A 19462-nucleotide genomic window follows, 5' to 3' on the forward strand; every position below is an offset into this window, starting at 1 on the left:
GATGTTGTGTAGTGCGGCTGGGGAGGGGGTGCGGGGGCCAGGTGGCGGGGACCCCTTCTCTCTTGGGGTTTCCACTCATGTGACTCCTCTCTGCTTTTCAGAGAAAATGGCATTTGTTGGCTTCAAAGGCAGCTTCCGGCCCACCTGGGTGACCCTGAACACCGAGGACCACAAGGCCAAAATCTTCCAAGTCGTGCCCATCCCTGTGGTGAGGAAGAAGAGGCTGTGAGGACGGCTGTCACCCTGAGGCCACCCCATGTGGACTGGGGTGGTGGACTCTTGGCAGCAGGCCAGGGTAGGGTGGCTGGTCCCCGCAGCCGCTGTGCAGAAAGGCTGTGGGTCCGGGTAGAGGCCCAGGGAAGGATACGCGCCCCCTGGCAGCTCCATCTGCCCCGACTCGTGTCTGCCCGCAGCCCCAGGACGGTGCTGGAGACCTGTCCTCCCTGCAGTCTCCCGGGTGCTTCCCTCCCCGCCGGCCTCTTCCGTGGGGGTGTAGGGACCGTGAGGGGAGATCCGGGCCGCCCGGGCAGCAGGTCCGCTCTGGCAGGAGCGGGACTGGGCGCTGGTCCCTCGCGGACCCCGCGCTCCCCGGCATGCACACTGGGGTGGGGGTGGGAAAGAGCCCTGGTCCCACTGAAACCTCTGTCCTAACCCTGAACCAGCCTTCGCGGGATAATTAGCAGCAGCGGGGACGTTCGCAGAACTCTGGGGTCGAAAGGGCTGCCCTTGGGGAAGGGGTGAGGCCTGCCTCTCGGTGGGGGCGGCCTACCGGTCAGGAAATTCCAGTCCCAGGTTGAGATCAGACTTTTAAAAGGGGACTTTTAAAAATCCTTTCAATTCAGAGGTCCCAGAAGCCCAGGGCCTCAGGCAGCGCCGGGAGCCCGGGAGCGGGTGAGAGCAGCCCTGGCGCTGGAGCCGGCGCAGGTGGAGCCAGCGGCGCAGGACGGCAGGGCGGTGCCGGGGCAGGGGCTCGCAGTCTTTCAGCACCGGCGGCCAGGCACCGGCGCCCTTGGGAGCCAGGCAGAGAGGCCGGAGCACGTAAAATGGGGAGCGCGCCAGTTCAGAGAGGGACTGGCCCGACCCGCTCGGGTGAGCCAGGAAGGCTTCCTAGAGGAGGCGGCAGCGGGGCTCACAGGAGCGGCAGGCAGCCTCCCCTCGCTCAAACTGCCCGCCAGCCCGGCGCGCAGCACTGCGCACGCTGAGCCCTTCTCTCTGTGCCGCCCTGGCTGCTCTCGGGGGTCTGAGGAGCCGTTGGGTCCACCCCAGGGCCTACAGCTACTGCCTAGTACCCTGCTGTCTCCCCTGTCCCCTGGGAAAGAGCAGAGAGCTCCTCGAAGAGGGAAAACTACCTGTGGTTTGTGCTGTCGTGACACGCCAGGTCCTTCCCCAGCCACACACTTTTCCCGCAGGGAGGGCCCCGCTGCACCCAAGACCTGGTGAGACTCAGTCACCAAGTCCATTCCTTAGGTTGAGCCAACTGCCAGAGCGGCCTTCCCACCACACAGGCTGCTGGCTGCTAGGAGGGGACAACAGGACTCCTCCTCTTATGCCAGGGCAGCCGCCCAGGCCCCGGCCCGGGAGGGGCCTCTTCCGGGCAGAGTAGTGGAGAGGGGGAGGTGAGTTACAGTGACCTCATATTCTCCTGGTCTACGTTGAGTTTCTCAAACTTTTCATGCAAGGGTCTCACACTGTGAACCACTTGGGACGCGCTCACTTCAGGGGGCCAGGAATGCTGACTGTCTGCGGTTCAGTTTGTTTCAGAAAGTGTCTATTTGAGGATCCTCAGAGTTGTACATATGCCCTGTAGAACCTTTCCTAAGCCGTTCGCCAGGAGCTGATGTCCAGGCGCGTTCTCGGTAGCAGCAGCATTTCCACTGCTTAGACAATTGGCCTTGTTCTTCCTGTGCGTGAGCGTCAAAACGAGTTAGGCTTTTAAAAGAAACAACACACCTCTGAAATGCTTGTCTTTTTCCTGTTGCCGAAATAGCTGGTCCTTTTTCGGGAATTAGCTGTATAGTGTGTTTGTATGTAAACATTTCTTGTAGGCGTCACCATGAACAAAGATATATTTTCTATTTATTTATTATACATGCACTTGGAGAAGTCCTTGTCAGAGAAATGAAGAACTGCCTCGCGTGTCCTGTCTGGGGAGTCCTTTGACGGCCACAGTGGCCCGGAGCCTTCGCGCGCCAGGGCCCGTGGCTCTGCTGTGGGAAACCTCGCAGCGCCACAGTAAACGCACGAAGGACGCCACCCTGTCTGTCTGTCTTCCTTTAAGGTGGGCCTCGCGTCTAAGAAAACAAGGTTGATGAAACGCCCTACGGGTCTGTCTCTTTCACTTCCAAGAATATTCCAGTGCAGGTGGGAGAGGGCAGAGGTGAGCAGGCGCCGGCCCCGCTGCGGTTTGCAGGTGGCATTAGAAGACGCTCTGTGCCCTTCACCCTCTGCTGGGCTCCAGGGTGCGCACCCGCCGTGGGCTCTCCGCAGCCCACGAGGGTGACGTGTGAGCAGTGAGCCTCAAGTCATGCGGGCCAGCCCTGACCTCACAGCTGTGTGTCTCGGGCGTGTGGGTTAAGCACCGCACCTGAGCCCGTGGGCCCTGATGGCAGTCCCCACTGCAGGCGTCGTGAGGGCTGAGCGCGTGCGTCCCTGTGAAGCGCTGGACAGGCAGGCGCTCTATGGGAACTGCTGTTGTGGTTTTTCGGTTTTTTACATGAATAAATAGAAGCTCCTAAGGGCTGAACCCCTCGCCCGAGGTCACAGCTAGGAAGCAGCAGTGGCCTCCTGACCGGGCTTCCTTTCAGGCAGGAACGGCTGAGTCCAGATCCTATAGCAAGGTGACCTTGGGCAAAACCTCCCCTCCTCTGAGCCTGTGTCCTTGCATGCAAGATAGGGCAGTGCCTACAGCTGCGGGCTGCTGGGACGGCGACGCGGGCCAGCACACACAGATCGAAGAAGGGGTCGGAGGAGGAGGCGCCTGCTTATTTTCACAGATACTTGGCAAGCACAGCTCGGGCGATCTGTTAACGCACACAGTAGCTGAAGAATTCTCCCCAACGGGTGGGTGTCGGAGCAGCCAGTGTGGCGAGGCCGGAGGCAGGGCCGGTCTCTGCTGCCCCCTCGTGGACACGTGCCTCCATTTTCAAATGTCCTCTCTGTGTGGGGAGACCGCACTGGTCATTTTAGGGGGTTTTGGCCAGTCACCTCCCGAGCTGTGCCTTGGTTTTCTGTATTGAAAGGTGGAGAGGACAGACAGTTGCCCCTCACTCGACAGGGTCTTGAGAAGGAGGTGGGCGCTCACTGGCTCTGTGATTGGGGCCCGTCCCTGCCCCGGCACCCCCGCCTCAGCCTGGTCTCCTCCCCAGCAGGGCAGGTGCAGATTCAGGCGGTGGATAACAGGAGGCGTGTACAAGCTCTAAAAAGCTCAGTGAGGCCAAAGACAATGAAGTTTTTAAAAATAAAACTCATTACAGAACTAAAATACTGGTGCCCCAAAGACCAACACAAAACCAAAAAATAACTTAATGGAATGTTTCCAAAATGATGAAAAAAGGAGCAAATCCACAATTGAGAATGTTCTAAGATATAAAAAAATGATTCCTGCCAGTCAACACTAAGACTGTAGTAAAATGTCTGATGTTAGGAATGAGGAAAAATCCCCAGATAAACTGATAGAAAAAGCAGATAGAAAGAGAAGGCTGCTGTCAGACCCCTCAGTGAAGCGCGGCCTCGTCACGCATCACATCCACGCACAGCCACACTGCCGGACAGTGGGAAGGCAGGAGGAAGTTCGCGGACTCCCTTTCCGTGGCTCAAGCTTCATCCGTGCTGGGCTGGTAGAGGTTGACCAGTGTCAAGGAGACCAGAACCCAAGGCGTCAGCATGACCGTCAGACCCGAGGGCGTGAGGATGAGGGAGATGCTTGTTGGAGTTTTCCTTTCTCCGCGTGTAGTCCCAAGATGCTATGCAAATGTGTCAGATGAACAGACGTGAAAACCAACGTGCGAAATTAAAAATAAGTTCGTGTCTGTGCATATGTTCCCCCCACCTCCCTGAAGTACGCCATTTCTCGCTCCTGAGCCTGCACACCGGGGCACCGTGAAGGCTGGAGGCTGGGGACCCACACAGCCGGGGCTGGGACGGGTGGGGCTGCCTGGTCCTCTCTGTACGCGGACTCCTCTCCAGCCCGGTCCTCCTCGCGGGCCTTCCTGCCATCCCCCCTCCGCTGCGTCTCACCGCAGAACCTCTGCGTGGAGCACTCCTTCCCTCCTCCTGTCTGAGGGAGATCTCTCTGAACATCCTGCTTTCTCCCTCCTCCAGCCACGTCTTGGCACCACGAACTTTCCTACGGTTCCCGTTTGAATTTACATGTGGTAACATTCGTCTTCCCCGCCAAATCATTGTTTCACAATGGCAGGGGCTACACCTGCACCGTCCCTGGCACCTCAGCGCTGAGCACCTAACACTCAGTAACTGCTGGCGGAGGTGGCTGCATGAGACAGAGGTGACATTCTGACCCGGGAAGACGAAGTGCAAACACAAGGGACATGTGCTTCCCTCCTGATCCATGAAAACAAGGACCCAGTCAGGAGGGTGGCTCTACACTAGACCGTCATGGCCTTGCCAGCAGGAGCCCGACGCGGCCCCGAGGGAACCCGAGGACCCCCGGCGCTCGTGGGCACCGCTGGGTTCCGGGGCGCAGAGCAGTGACTTTCACGCGGTGTGCCACAGAATTTTTAAAACATGCAGTAGCCCGACTCCATTTAGTCAGGAGCACTGATCTCTTTTCCCTTAAATTGTCTAATAAAAAAAGTGACAACAGCCAACACAACAACAGCTGTCTGGTGTGAATGAATCAAAGTTACACTTTTTGGGGGGTCAGATCAGCAAAACCTGCATATATTTTTTGGTGTGCCACAGAATTGTAGTGATTCGTTCACATGCCGTGAGACGAGAAAGGTTGCAGAGCGCTGGCGTGGACCCCGGCTGTCCCCAGCGCCCGCCCCCCACCCCCGCCTGTCCTGGGCCCACTCTGACAGGGGCTCTGGGCGGGCGAGGCGGCTGCAGCTGCTCCAGCCACACGTCCTCTGGGTTCAAACTGTAGGAGAAACAAAAGCCACCTACCCCTTCCTGAAGTGGCTCAAGGAACTGAGCTGGGTTAGCTCTCCCCTGCAGTGGCCTGGAGGCTGGGGCAACAGCAGGGCAGGTGCGCCCCCAGAGCCCAGCACTGAGTGGGAAACAAGACGCTGGAAGGCAAACAGCCCCCCGCCCGCCCCCACGCTGTACAGACACGGCTTTCGGAAACAGTACCAGCAGCGCCCGCTGGGCAACAGTGGCAGTGCTTAGGCAGACGGTGCCCTGGGGGCGCTCCTTTAACAATGGCATTTTCTAACCCTGTACGTGTGTTCTCTTGTTAAAATCACAGTGGACAATTTTTACAAACAATTTTACTTCTTAAAAATGACGCCTGAATATAAATCCTCTTAACTCTCACCCAGAGCAGGCTCCAGCATGAACAGCAGGCAGGGCATCACGGGAGTACCATAAAGCAGCACCGCAAATTTAGGCACTTTATCAAAGAAACATGTTTACAAAAAGGAACGAGGTTATCGAGCCTCCTGCCACACTCTGCAAAGGACACCGCTGATTCCCAGTCTGCATCCTGTAAAACTGCTGCCTCAAATGAAACACAGAGCCTCGACCCCAGCATTACTTTCCTAAATAAGGACACAGAGTGGGATCCCTGAACTTCACAGACCACCTAGCACTTGACTTGAATCCAAGAAATTCAAAGGAAACGCTTAGGAGCTCCGAGTTACATTATTTCCTGTTCTCTGCACTTTTTGCAGATGTGGGGTTTGCCCACCCTGGTGTCCAGGTTGCGTATTTAAACACCTGAGCTCTGTGCAGGGCTCCCACGGCATGTTTTACCTTCACAGTAATGAAAATGGTATTTTTTTTACAGCTTGTGGAGCCTGATTCAATTAAATGAAGTCTTAACATCTGTCTGATTAGAACTTGGTACCTTTTTAGTCAATAGGAAGTAAAGCACATGGACACCCCACAGGTGGACACCCCAGAACGCACGTCAGAGCAGGTGTCGGGGGGGGGGCTGACACAGCAGTGTTACGCCTCCAAATTTAAATGGGAAAAAGCAACAGTCAGGTTTCCATGTAAAGTGATTTTATAGTAAACCTGAATTTGGCAGTGTCCAATGTTAATGCAAAACCTGTCTCCTTACTTGACACCTTTTTGACAGTAGTTCTTACTCTGACCACACACTGGTCACTCGGCAGACCCCCTCTACAGGAAACTAGAATTCTGTCCGGTGTGCGGCTTCCCACGCCTGCCCCGCCCCACGAGCCCCGGCTGAGCCGTCCTGCATGCTCTCCCAGCGGCCGCGGCTGCCCCGTTACAAGTCTTCTCGTTTATTCCCAGCTCGGTTGTCTTCCTTCGAAGCCCGGGATTTCGGCTCTCCCTCCTTCTTCTTCTTGCCCTTCTCTTGCTTTGTTTTGTTTTTCTCTTTGCCTCCTCCTCCTTTGCCAGGATACACCTGTCCTTCCAGAGTGACGTCAGCACACCTGTCCTGACCAACCAAAAAGTCCTTGATCTCCCAGGCGTAGCTCCCGTCACGCAGCATGAAGATAGCGCGGTCCGAGCCCACAATGAACCTTGACAGGGAGATGCAACCAGTCAGCACACGCCAGTAAAGAGCTAATGGGTCAGAGTTTCTGCGGCCCTTACCCAGGACAAACAATCCCTCTCAAATTCTGCAGGGATACAGAACGAAAAATTGGACTTGCCAAGGCCCTGTAGCTTCTGAAATTTGTCTGAAAACCCTAGCTGACCAAACTAGTTAACCCCTGAGATCAGAACAGAAGCAGACCCTGGGTCTCGCGCAGCGTAGGGGTGCCCGTCAAGGGACAGAATGAGGACGAGCTCCTGAGGCCGCGGCTGGGGAGGCAGGGAGCAGGCTGCCGTCTGAGCCTGTGTTACATTCTGAGGTTGCCCAGCTACGGTTTCTTTTAACAAGTCTTTGCCGATGAAGGCTGAAAACCACTGGTTTCCACGGGGTCCTGAGAAGACACAGAGCTACTGGACAGAAATCCCAACCCTGGAAGTTAACAGCAAGCAGCCCAAGTATGTCCACATGCAACACTCCACAGGTCGCAAGGAGCAAAGGGGAAAAGGACGGGGTCTGGGTGCACCACTAGCGTCGCCAATGGGCACAGCGTTTCTGTTCCCGAGGGGCTGTCCCTGGATCGGTGGTAGCTGATTTATTCCCCTAAGTGTCTAGAAAGCTAATGAAAGCCCTCTGCCGTCCTCGACACTCTCTCAGCATTCCTTCATTTCTTTTTATTACTTTTATATTCCCTAAACTAATACATGTGAAGACCCTAAATTTTAGAGCTATTATTGAGGAAGGAAAAAAAGAAATTCCTTAAAGCTGTATCTTAGGATCGTACTGAACTGCGAAAAACAGACCCCTCTACCTTATATTAGTTATCTGTTAACAGTCTGGTCCCACAGCTACACAGAAAAGCATTCTCCCATAAGCAGATACTTCTGAAGGAAGAGCACTGTTAAACTGTAACTAATTTGGCCTGCAAACATGCTAAGTTAGACAACTTTTTACTCAGGTAAAATAAAAGTTAAAGATACAAAGATAAATACAGCTTTACGATCAAATAAGTTACTAAACAAAGCAAAACAAAACAACTTACTGGCTTTGACCAATAAGGAACATTCTTCAAAGACCATCCTGCTAGATACAGAGCCCAGCACAGCCTACGCTGTCCTCAGCGAGGCGGTAGGTGCTTTACCTCTGGACGTCGTAGTTGGCGTTGAAAAGGCTGCCCTGCCAGAGGCTGGTGATTTCCTCCGTCTCCTTCTCCGTGGGGTTTCCCGATACGGTGACAAACATCATGAGAGTCTTCCCTTTCTTCGTCAACTTCAATATGCTCTCCGGCTTGCCGGGGTCTATCTTCGAGAAGTCCACAGGTGCTGAAGGCCTTTTGTGCTCCGGAAGGTCCCCTTCTTCGATGTCGTCATCTTTCTGTCAGGACGGAGAAAAGCCTCAAACATCAGAACTGTGTGTTGCACCTGGCAGAGGCAGGAACACCTGCCCAGGGCTCGGGTGCGGGTCTGCGGCCTGTGTCGTCACAGAAAAAGGAAGCCCCAGCGCCTTTCCTCCACGACTGGACTTTCAAGCCAAGTCTGAGTCTCAGGCAGCACTTGCTGCCTGTCACTCCAGGCTGCCCATCACAGAAAGCCCCGCCACTCCCAAAGAATCTCCTCGACACGACATAGATTGTAAAATGGCCACATTCTCGCGTGGTAGTACAGTGAAATACTGCACGAGGAAGAACAACTGCTGACATGTCACAAATCTTAAAAATGTTATACGCAATCACAGGACTAGCAGGAAAAGACTAGGGAGTGGGCTCCAGGATCTCTGCCAGGGGAGGAAGTACTCTTTCCTACGAAAACGCACCCATGGAGATGGATACGCTCTCCCACAGGGGAAAACTCACTGATACTGGGGAAGGGTGCTGACGTTTGTAGCATTGGCAAACGCCATTTCATTCCGTCTGCATGTAGCCGGCAAAGTGGCACGTTATCTAGCTCTGTGGACAGGAAAATGGGGATCACAGTTACCAAGGGGGGAAGCTGGGGTCACAGACCTCTGTCCTTTCACTATATTATGCTGTCTGTCACCTTGTGGGCACACAACCAACCACAACTGCCAAGTCCTATTATGAGCATAGTTATCGCACATCTCTCCCTTTGCCCCACTCCTGCAGCCTCTAGCTTGATCCAGGTCCTCTCGTTACCTTCCACCTGCACCTGTTCACCAACGTGTATGGCTGTGTAGTAAAATGGGTGAAAGGTGGTTTTTAAACTGACGGAAATGGAAAGTCAATTAACTTGCTGTGCCATCTTGGGCAAGTGACTTTACCTCTCTGGGCCTCGATGTCATCACCTAGAAGACAGGGATAAGTACCTCCCTCACCAACGCAGTCAGAGGATAAATGACATACTGTGCTTACCATCGTTCTGATAGCTCATGAACGCTCCATAAATAAATATTAACTATTAAGGTGTCTCTGCCTTCATATTCTCTTCCTGCCCATCCATCCTAAACTTTACCAACCAATTAATTTTCCTCAAGTTTAGCCCCAACCATGATATTCCACTATTCAAAGACCTTACAAAGCTGACATATCCACTCCAATGCATATTCCAAAACCTTACAGAAAAAACAAACAGCAGAAAATTCACCGATGCTATGCTTTCTGCTATAAAAACTGCCTGTATCCAGAAGGGGTCTTCAGAGAAAACATGTTTTGGGATGAAACTATGAATAACTATATTCAAACATTCCAGTTTTGCAATATTTGGGTAATACAAGTTTTCAAACTTTTCTAACTCACCAGGGACTACATATCTCCTTCTAAAGTCCAAACCCCACAGCTTTCAAGGCCTAGTGTGACCTGGTTCCCAACACTTTACTTCTCACTACTTTGCTTCAGACAGTCTACTCCAGCCAACCAAAGTAACTTGTAGAGTGACAGATTTTTGTGTCATCGTAGCTAATGATTAGAGGTGCAGTCTTCTTGGCTCCTTCCATGTTTTCTCTGTTGGTCCTCAGAACTACCTAGGTAGATAATGTGAACACCTCTATTTTGTAGGTGAGGAAATGAAAGTACAGAGGTTTTCTATGAGTCCAAACTCCCAAGCTCAGTGGTTTGAGCCCAGGCTCCTCATGTTTGCAGAGTTCTGCCCCGTTATTCCGTGTCTCGTCTTCTGCTCCTGCTGCTCAGCGAGGAAGGCCCTTCCCCCACACTGCCCTTACCTATCTAAAACGGCCATTTCCGCCCTGAAACCCTTTGATATTCCCACAGCACTGTCTTTCTTTTTATAGCACTCAGCAATTCCTACTTTTTGTTATGGTTATTTTCATTGTTATCTACTGTTACCGCTGGTTGGATCCCCTGTTCATCTCGGCAGCACCTGTTCAGTCTAGCTCAGCCTCTGAGTATTTCCAGGGTAGGATTTCCTCATGAGACAGGGTTCTCACTTTGGCAAATCAAAAGCTCCACTTTCTGGAGTCCAAAAAGAGATGGGAAGATTGCAAGGAAGATGGTAAATGGGGAAGGAAGTGTTGCATTAGGTTCTCGATTCGTTAGCAGTCTTCACACCCTCCACTGTACCCCAATCTATCAGCTGCAGAGTAACACGAAAACACAGCCTGCCTTCTGCTAGCAGATGGCATTTTAAAGTCATGTCTGAAAATCAGTATCGAACACTCAAAGAGAGAACCACAAAATAATGAAACATCGGTACCGGAAAGAATTTCATCTTGGAGATAAGGCACCTGGACCTAGAGAGACCTGACTTGCCCAAGGTGGACACAATGAGTAGAACCCTAGTTTCTATCTCTAGGGCGACCAGGACAACACAACCACCTTTGGAAGGCAAAAAGGCAGCTACGCGTTTTTGGCTAGTTAACTTTAAATAAAAAGCTTATTACAAATTCCCTGTAATTACACACTCCAGGGCATTCAGAAAGCTTACTGTCACCAAAAGTAATTGCTTCTTTAAATGAAAATATGTGAGTTCCATGAGAGGCACCAGTCTTCGATTACCAGGGCGGCCACCCCCAAAATAAAGCACCCCCTGAAACTACAAAAACTCTTTAGGGCAATGTACTCAAATGGGAAGTTTGAAATCATACTGATTTGGAAGACGAGACAAGTCTTAAACCTGAACTGACCCTCTTGAAAAGTAATCCTGTCCATAGCCCTCACTACGCACTCACCCCGTTCTTCAGATATACAATGAAAAGCTCTCCCTGCCGTTTGCAGGGCTCAGGGGAGCTAAGCAGGGGCGGCGACCAGAGCACTGGGAGTAAATTAAAGCTCCAAGCGAGAGGCTGACCCTTGATTGGAGAGGCCCCCAGAAAAGGTGGACGAGGGCACTGGGATGGAGGCCTGGGTCCGGGGCGACGGACAGTAGGGGATCAGGGGTGGCACGGAGGGTCAGCGGTGGCTCGAGGCGATCAGTAAGGACTCGGGACACAAGCAGAAAGGAGGTTAGGGGGTTGGAAAGCAGTGACCCGGAGGGGGTGAGAGGTCAGGGGGAGCGGGGCCCAAGACAGAGCAAAGCCCGAGGGTGTGAGCGCGCCGCGGACCTCCCACTGCTCCAGGAGACGAGCCATGTCCGCATCATTGTAATCGCGAATATCCTTCTTCTTCTTCTTCGGGGGAGGGGGGGCAGCCTCGCCGGGCTTACCGGCCGGGCCATCGCCCGCGCGGGCCCCGGGCGGTAGCAGCAGCAGCAGGTCACAGGCGCATAGCAGGACCACTGCCGCACGGACCCAGCTGGAGGCCGCCATCTTCGCCGCTCCGCGGCTACACTGCGCCCGCGCGAGCCGCCCGCCTCGCCCCGCCCCGCCCCGCCCCCGACTCCCTTTTCCGGGACCCGGTCCTGTGCCCGCCTCCGGCCACGCCCCCTCGCGGCTCCACCCCCGGGAGCGCGCCGGCCTGCCAGGCCCCGCCCCGTCCGCTCTGGAAGCACCGCCCCTCCGCCATTTTGTCCCGCCCCTGGGCTCCTCCCCTGGTCCTGCTGAGGCTCCCGGAGCGGAGGGGCGGATCCAGCCTGCGCTCCCGCTCCTTTTCCGCCAGAGGGACGACGTTTTTCTCCCCAGCGCGAGGGCCGGGGCCAAAAGCTCCCCCAGGGCCTCCGGGAACGCTCCTCAGCGCCTCACGAGGCCTCAGGGTCTCGCCTCTGAGGTGAGTTGGCGCTTTCTCAGCTCCAGGAAAGCCCGGTTCGCGGAGTCCGGCGCTTCCCGCGGGCCCCCTGCGATGCGTGTGGAGTTTTTGAAAACTTTTGAGCGACTTGACATCGCGCCCCCGCTTCGCGGCTCAGTCGAGGGGATTCAGTCCCCTCAGCTCCAGTGTTCCTGTCAGCTCTCCGACTCTCGAAAACGCTTTAAAAAAATGACTTTTAGAGGATTCAGTTCCACCAGCTTTCAGATATTCCTGTCAGACTCGAAAAAGCATTAAAAAAAAAATTACTTTCAGAGGATTTCATCTGTCATCTTCCAGATACTCCTGTCATCTCTTGAAGTCGAAAAAGCTTTTTTAAGAAAACATTACTTTTTATTAAAAAAAAAATTATCGTCAGTCTTTCTTCTGATGTTCACGCAGTCGGTAGGCTCTGACTCATCCTTTTCAAGGCTGAATCATTCGATTTTAGTTTCTGAACAAGAGGCTTTGCCAGAGGTGCTTTGAAGTCCCGAGTGTTACAGGGAAGGTCTGCTGATTTCTCGTACGTTTTTAATTCTGGAAGGAAGACATGAGTCACCCAGGGTCGCGGCGGCGCGTGTCCCGCGGGGTTCGGACCCTGCTCCTCGACCCCTCAGTCCGCAGTCGCACCCCGCACCCACCGGGGGGTCAGTTTGTCACGTACCGGGTACACTTTTCTACACATGTCCGCGCATCACCGTGGCTCTAGGGATGGTTTCGGTGCGTTTATACGGATTTTTGGCAGCGCCCTGTACGAATTGGTAAGCATATTAGGTCCTTCGCTGTTCCCCACTTAACAATATGACATGATGAGCATTTTTATTCTTTGGACTGAGGTACAGAATTAATATGTGGTTTAACATTACTATACCAAGGGTTTATTTCCGTACTACACTACTGACGGGCAGGTTATTACCAATTTTTCTATTATAACAAAAAAAAAAAAGCCACGATAAACCCCTTTATTTGTGCCTGTGCTATGGTCTGCATTGTACCCCTCCAAATTTCCTATGTCAAAGCCCTAACCCCCAGTACCTCGGAATGTGAGTGCATTTGGAGAGAAGGTCTTTAAAGAGGTAAGTAAGTTAAAATGATTTCGTTAGGGTGGACCCTACTCCAATATGACAGGTGTCTTTATAAAAAGAGAAAATGTAGCCATTGTCATCATGTGTTCGGGGCGGGGAGCGTGAAGACACAGGGGGAACACAGCCCTCTTCTACGAGCCAAGCAGAAAGGTCTGAGAAGAAACCAGCCCTGCCCATACCTTGATCTGGAACTTCTATCCTCCAGAACAGTGAGAAAATGAATTTTTGCTGCGTAAGCAACCCAGTCTGCGGTACTTTGTTACGGCAGCTCTAGCAAACTAGCCACCTTGCTTGGACAGGATTAATAATAGTTTGTATATAACAGAAAACTCAATTAAAAAAATGTTTTAGACAAGAAAGAGGTCTTTGTTATTGCTTGATTTTTCTTTCACAGAAGCAGTTGGACACTAAGCATCTAGAGCTGCTACTGTGGCTCTTCGGTCAGCTGGCACCCAGTCTGTCATCCTACTCCATCCTCAAGGTCACCACAAGTTCCAAAACAGCTGTTGGAGTTCCAGCCATCAAGCTGACTTTCATCTGGAAGAAGGGGGAAGGCAGGCCAAAAGGAACATACCTTTCTATGGAGTCAGCTTCAGTTAAGCAGCCTGCTTGGACATTCCACACGTTTCTATTTACATCTCATTGGCTAGAACCTAGCTCTCCAAGGTAGGCTGGGAATCTGTCTTCTAGCTGGATACATTGTCACCCCAAATAAAATTGGGATTCTGTTATCAAGGGAACAGAGGTAGTGGGTGTTGACAAGGTAACTAGCTAACAATGCATGTCTCACCTTCAAGTAGGACCACTGCAGTTTAAATTCTCTCCCTGCAGTGGGAGCTGATATTGTACATACTCATGCATGCATCTATATGTACACACACTATGACATTTTCTTGTGACATTGAGCAGGAACAACTCATGAGAAAAATACGGTTTTTCTTTTCTTTTCTTTTTCAAAGTCATAGGGGAAATGTCATAAGCTTTCTCCCCAGGGCGTATTGCTCCACCCAGTGGCTCAGAGCCCTGTCCTGGTGCAGTCATGCTAAAAAACATGCACAGCTGTGCTCGATCATGTGCTCTGCTGGGAGGGGTCCCCCTGTTCATTCATTTTGCCAGCTGCCAAGTGAAGGTGCAGAAGTGCTGGGAATCCTGGTCCACAGTATCTAGTTATAGAGAAAAAAAAAGTCATTTAGTGTTTTATAGAAATTGTTGGGATTGTATAAAAAATTCCAGGGCTACCGATTTTCTTGTAAAGAAGAAATTCATTTTATAGCCCACTGATGTGAAAACATCTGGATTGATTGCATTTTTACTATTTTGGCATTTGGAACTTGATTTAGTTCAACTCTTTGAGAATTTATTTAGTAAGGGTCTACTCTCTACCAAGAACCAGGTGAGACACAGATGGAAAGGTTAATATAACAAGGTCCCTGCCCTAAAGAGCTTGCAGACTAGCAGAGATAAACAATACAGAGATTACAGGAGATCAAAACCTGAAGGGTTATCATAATAACATCCCTATTTTAAATAAGAGGAAACCTTAAGTAGTGGTATTTCAAATCAGTTGTATTTTGTAAGGGGGAGAGGCACATAAATATATTGATGCCCTCAAAATATTGGTTGATACAGTTATCTTCACCAAGACAAAAGAAAAAAGTAATTTCAACTGAAACTCTCAGAATAATACTTAATTTTAATTATCTCTAATATTGCAATTGCCTTTAAAATTTTCTCCCTTACAGCATTCTTCAAAATGAAAAATACATCCAAAGTTCATTAACCAATAAGGAAATGTGGTAAAGAATTTTCTTGTGAAAGCGAGCTTCATCTCCATGCAGTACTCTATAATAAAGCAGATTGGATTCTAGATTTTCCAGATTTGGGCACCTGAACACTCAGGGTGCCTGCCATGGTATAGCTGGTCCTGCAGGCAGGCCTCCCTCACACACTAAGCTTCAGGTGAACAGAGAGACAGCACAGAGGGGAGGGGTGATTAGGGCACAGAGATGGGGAGGATATGGGACTGATGGATGAGATCCTGCCCACGTGTTCCTACTGCATGGGAACACAACACACCAGAGAGCAAGAGGACATGCCGGGTAAGGAGTGACCTGTCACACAGTGACCCTGCTCCCTAATGAATCATGGCCCCATGAATGTCAGACTCTCATTCATCACCTATGCAGATGAGTACATCAGGGAAAAGGGAGGGGAAATGTAAATTTTCCAGATATAAATTCCTATCCTTTAGAAGGCTATGTTGAAAGCAAAATGATAAAGGGCGTGCGTAAGAAAGAATGCCTGCGACTGAATTGGCTCATCTATGAGCACAAAAACAAAACGGAAGGACATTGCTCCAAAAGGGTACAGTAGGGCAGAGAATGTCCCAACTGACCACCAGGTGGCACTGTAGACCAGACACAGCTTGGTTGTTAGTCTGTTGAGTCTGGAGTGCAATGGGAAAGTTGGTATCAAAACCCAGCATGCCTAGACATACAGTGGAATGTTACTCAGTCCTAAAAAGGAAGGAAATCGTGGCACATGCTACAATATCAATGAACCTTGAAGACATCACTTAAAGTCAAATAAGCCAGACACAAAAGGACACAAACTATGATTCCACTTATATAAGGTACCTGGAGTAGTCAAATTTATAGGCACAGAAAGTAGAATGGTAGTTTCCAGGGCTGGGGGGAGAAGGGAAGGAGTTATTGTTCACTGGGTACAGAATTTCACTTTGGGCAGATGCAAGGTTTCAGGAGCTAGATGGCGACGATGGTTGCACAACAATGGCAATGTGTAACACTTAGTAATACAGAATGGAGAGGTTCACAAAAACCGGTAAGATGGTAAATTTTACGTTATGAATGTTTTACCACAATAAAATAAACAAGCCAGAGTGCTCACACTGTTGTCTTATACCTGCTTAAAATAGTCTAAAATAGGCAAGGAAGGAGGAAGAGGGTTTTCCCACCTGCCTGCCCCACCTGTGAGTTCCACCATCCCATTGTTCCTCACCAAATCGTCAGTTAGCTCTCTGTTTGCGTGTTGTTCACTCATGTATTTGTTCAATCCTTACCAAGTGATGGCCTCAGGCCAGAAAGAGAATACATTCTGCAGCGGCCAAGCGCTTCTCCGCGTGGTCCCAGGTCCCTGATGTGTGCTCCATTCACTGTCCCCCAGCCACTCCTTCGGGTTGCATGTTTTCAGCTTTCCTCTCTCACTCATTTTCCATTTTAATGAAAAATCCTTTGCACAGTAGCTTTGGTTCATATTATAATTTTAAAAGAGCTTGAAGGAGTAATGGCTGCTGTTTCTAAAGAGATATGCCTTTACTCCAGTGACTCCAGGGTTAGACATAGTCTTCCTCTATTAACTAAAATACGGTACAGCAACCACCCTCAGATCTCAGTGGCTCACCACTGAGTTTACCTTTTGTTCACATTTTATGTCCGACACAGGTCAGTAGAGGGTCTGCTCCATGGTCACGTAGGCTTACTGACACGCCATCATCTGCTGGCTGCAACATCTAGAACGCAGACTCTGGATCAGTTACAGCAGGGAAAGAGGCTGGAGTGTTACAGATGGGCTTTTCGCCGCCTCAGCACTGAGCATCACTTCCACCTAGTTCCTTCTGTCAGAATTGATCACGTGACGCTGCAGAGTTGCAAGCAGACTATTTGGTAAGCAGTATTACCTCTGCTATAGTTTCTTTACTCTGTGCTTTCACTATCCCAAGAGTGAAATTGTGATTCCTGTTGGTATGACTCTGAGACTCTCTTGCCCTCTACTCTCCAGAAGGGATAAAGCCCTCATATTCCCTACATGCCTAGTACAGGGCCTGGCACATGGTAGGTGCGCAGTTTGTAGAGTAAATTACTGGTGGCATAAACAAAAGGTGACCTAAAGGAAGGTATCTGGAAGGATCGGTTTCAAGGTTGCCCTATCTGAAAAATGAAGCAGGGAGGCCCAAGAAAACATTCCTATCAAATTTTTAATGCTGAACCAATCATCATTGAATACAATGGGACAGTCTGAATAACACAGCTCATTGTTTGGGTACAAGTTCTCCAGCAACAACAAAACAGGCTGCATACATAGAAGAAAAGGAAATAGGACCCTGGGGTACCCAGTGGCTTTGGGGGGAAAATCCCGATTCCAAGGCTGTTTGATGGATAAAGCCCGCATAGAAGGATGGGTTTGACTTCTTTCTCATAAGTTCTCGGAGCTAAGTAGGACTAAGAAGCTTGTTTTATCCAACTGTTTTTCCCTCCTACAAAAATAAAAGGGATTAACCCAACAGAATTGTTGCTTGTTTCAAAAACTGTTTTATCAGTCTTGTGTTTGCAAAATGAGAGGGCTTATCCAGATTCTACAAGGTGTCTAAGCAAACTTTCTGTTACAAGTAGGGTGACTACCCATCCAGGTTTGTGTCTGTTGGGCCTGGTTAATTTATTAATAGTGTGTTTCACTGTGTTTCAGTTTGGATAATAAACTGCAAAGTCATCCTTGTTATAAGTAACAATGACAACTGGCTGAAAAAGGCAACTCCAAGTCCCAGAAAGCGACAGAGGGACAAACATGGCCGTTGGCTGTACAGAGCCAGCCTGTGGCAGGCTGGGCACCTGGAGGGCCTGTCTCAGGACTAAGGTGGGGCACTGGGCTGGGAGGAAGCCCAGGTGCTTCAACCACTTCCTGGAAAATAAGGTCTGGGCGAAATGAAAACCGGTTGGGGTGGGCTCCTGGCAGGGCCACTGGCCACCTTCCTGACCTTGGGAAGAAGGCACTGAAGGCCTAACAGTGTTCCCCTCCGAAGCCTTGGCCACGCTTACTACCGCTTCTGGAGTCGGAGCCCTCGAGGTGATGGGAATGGGTGGGCACACTGTGCCAGTCTGGGCTCCTTCTGCCAGCTACCGTTTCCCCGCCGAGTACTCAAGCAGTCGGTGCAGAATGTCTGATTTCAAGATGAGAAAACGGATACTTGGAGAGAAAACTTGCACTAGCTCCCAGCTGATAAATGGCTGGGGAAAGAGGCACCCCAGGACGCGTGGTTCAGAGCCCGCGCTTTAACTGCCCAAGGGACCCTGAAGTAAAGGGAGGACACGGCCAGCGGCGCTCTTGGGGCTCCACGTCCCGGCGCCTCCCCCGCCCGGCCCGGCACGGCCCGGCCCCTCGGTCCCCACCGTGGGAGAGGACCAACTACACAAAGGGCAGGGGCAGTGCTTGGGAAACCGGGCGATGTCCCGCAAAACGCGAAGTCTGGACCCCAGCAACTCTTTAACAGATGGTATCGAGCGCCTCCTCCCGCCAGTCCATAAAACCAGGTCACCTTTGAGACCTGCTCCCTGGTTGGGGAGGGCGCCGGGAGCCCCTGCCTGGCTGAACGCTTACGTAAGGCCAACTGGCGGCTGCGCCCCAACTCCCCAGGGCGCGCGCGCAGAGCCCTGGCTCGGGCGGCTTCCATCCCGTCCGCTCTCCCCGGGGGCCGCGGGGAGGCCCGGGGCCACAGGCCCGGCCCTGGCGTCCGAGTGGGCGGTGGCGTGCTCCCGCAGCCGCCTGCTTCCCGGGGGAGGAGCAGCGCATCGCGCAAGCATCCGGCAGCGGCGAGGGGGCGGAGGAAGGCGAGAGGAGGAAGCGGGATTTAAACGAAAGGCGGTGACGCCACACAAAAGATTTCTATAGGCTCCAGGGAGGCTGCGGCCGAGGCGGCGGCGGCGGCGGCGAGCGGGGGCGAGGCCGGCCGGGACCAGGACATCCTCCAGCAGCCCCGCGGGCGGGCGGCGCGCCCACGGCCGCGCTCCGAGGTGCAGAGCGGGGAGGAGGCGGCGTTTCCCTCTGCCTTTCGGCCCCCGCCCTTCCTTTCAGTTTCTCCGGTTCGCTCGGAAGTTGGAGGTTGACAAAAATGGCAGGAGCCGGGGCCCGGGCGGGTGGCCGCAGCGCCGCGGGTACCTTCTGAGTTGGTCCGGCCGCCGGGGACACGCGCGCAGGGCGTCCGATGAGCAGGGCCCGGGGTCCCGGGAGAGCTGAGCCGCTGCGGGCCCGAGGCGAGGAGGCGCCGGGCATGGACTCGCGCCGACAGCCGGCTGCGGGCCGAGGGGCGCGCGGGGCCGGAGGGCGTGCCGCCCGGGCGCCGGGCCGCTCACTGTGAGCCGCGAGGCGGGAAGGGCCGCCGGGCGTGGCGGGCGGGCGCGGGCAGAGCGCGAGCGGGCGGCCTCTGTGCGCAATCCGTGCAGCTCCCGCCCGACTGACTCCGCGCGGCCGCGCCAGCACCGGCCACACCCTCGGCCCCGCCGCCGCCGCCGGGCCGCTTCCCGAGAGCCGGAGGCAGGAGATGCGCCGGGGCGGCCGCGCGTCCCCAAGCGCCACCCTCGGCCGCCGTCGCGGAGAAGTGCCGCCGGGCGGGGTCCCGGCGCCTAAAGCCCACGTGCACCACCGAGCCGAGGAGGCTGACAGCAGAGCCAGCCCGGGCCGCTGCGCGCGCTCCTCCCCGAGGAAGGGATTTTGATTTCAAAGAAAGGAAGGAAGGAAGGACAACTCCCAGCTTCCCCTCCCGCCCTCCTGCTCCGG

The 19462-nt window shown here is 52.7% G+C and overlaps 2 protein-coding genes across 3 annotated transcripts in view; one reads left to right on the forward strand and one right to left on the reverse strand.

The window, feature by feature from the left end:
• The window catches only part of CEMIP (cell migration inducing hyaluronidase 1), a 102426-nt gene extending 101930 nt beyond the window's left edge, over positions 1 to 496 (forward strand). For both annotated transcript variants that reach the window (XM_054588415.1, XM_054588407.1), the window contains one exon: positions 102 to 496. In XM_054588415.1, coding sequence (XP_054444390.1) covers positions 102 to 229 — 128 coding nt within the window. In that variant the 3' untranslated portion in view covers positions 230 to 496. The remainder of the gene's footprint in view (positions 1 to 101) is intronic.
• A 5065-nt stretch (positions 497 to 5561) lies between these two features.
• MESD (mesoderm development LRP chaperone) lies at positions 5562 to 11417 on the reverse strand. The gene is made up of 3 exons (XM_054589018.1): positions 11195 to 11417; positions 7824 to 8056; positions 5562 to 6671 (listed from the first exon to the last, which is right to left on the reverse strand). The coding sequence occupies exons 1-3, from the start codon at positions 11396 to 11398 to the stop codon at positions 6413 to 6415; spliced, it is 696 nt and encodes a 231-aa protein (XP_054444993.1). The 5' UTR covers positions 11399 to 11417; the 3' UTR covers positions 5562 to 6412.
• Positions 11418 to 19462: the final 8045 nt, after the last annotated feature.

This window comes from Pteronotus mesoamericanus, unplaced genomic scaffold, assembly GCF_021234165.1.
Source record: "Pteronotus mesoamericanus isolate MK-2021 breed Mesoamerican mustached bat unplaced genomic scaffold, CSHL_Meso_final contig_1242, whole genome shotgun sequence".
Lineage (NCBI taxonomy): Eukaryota > Metazoa > Chordata > Mammalia > Chiroptera > Mormoopidae > Pteronotus > Pteronotus mesoamericanus.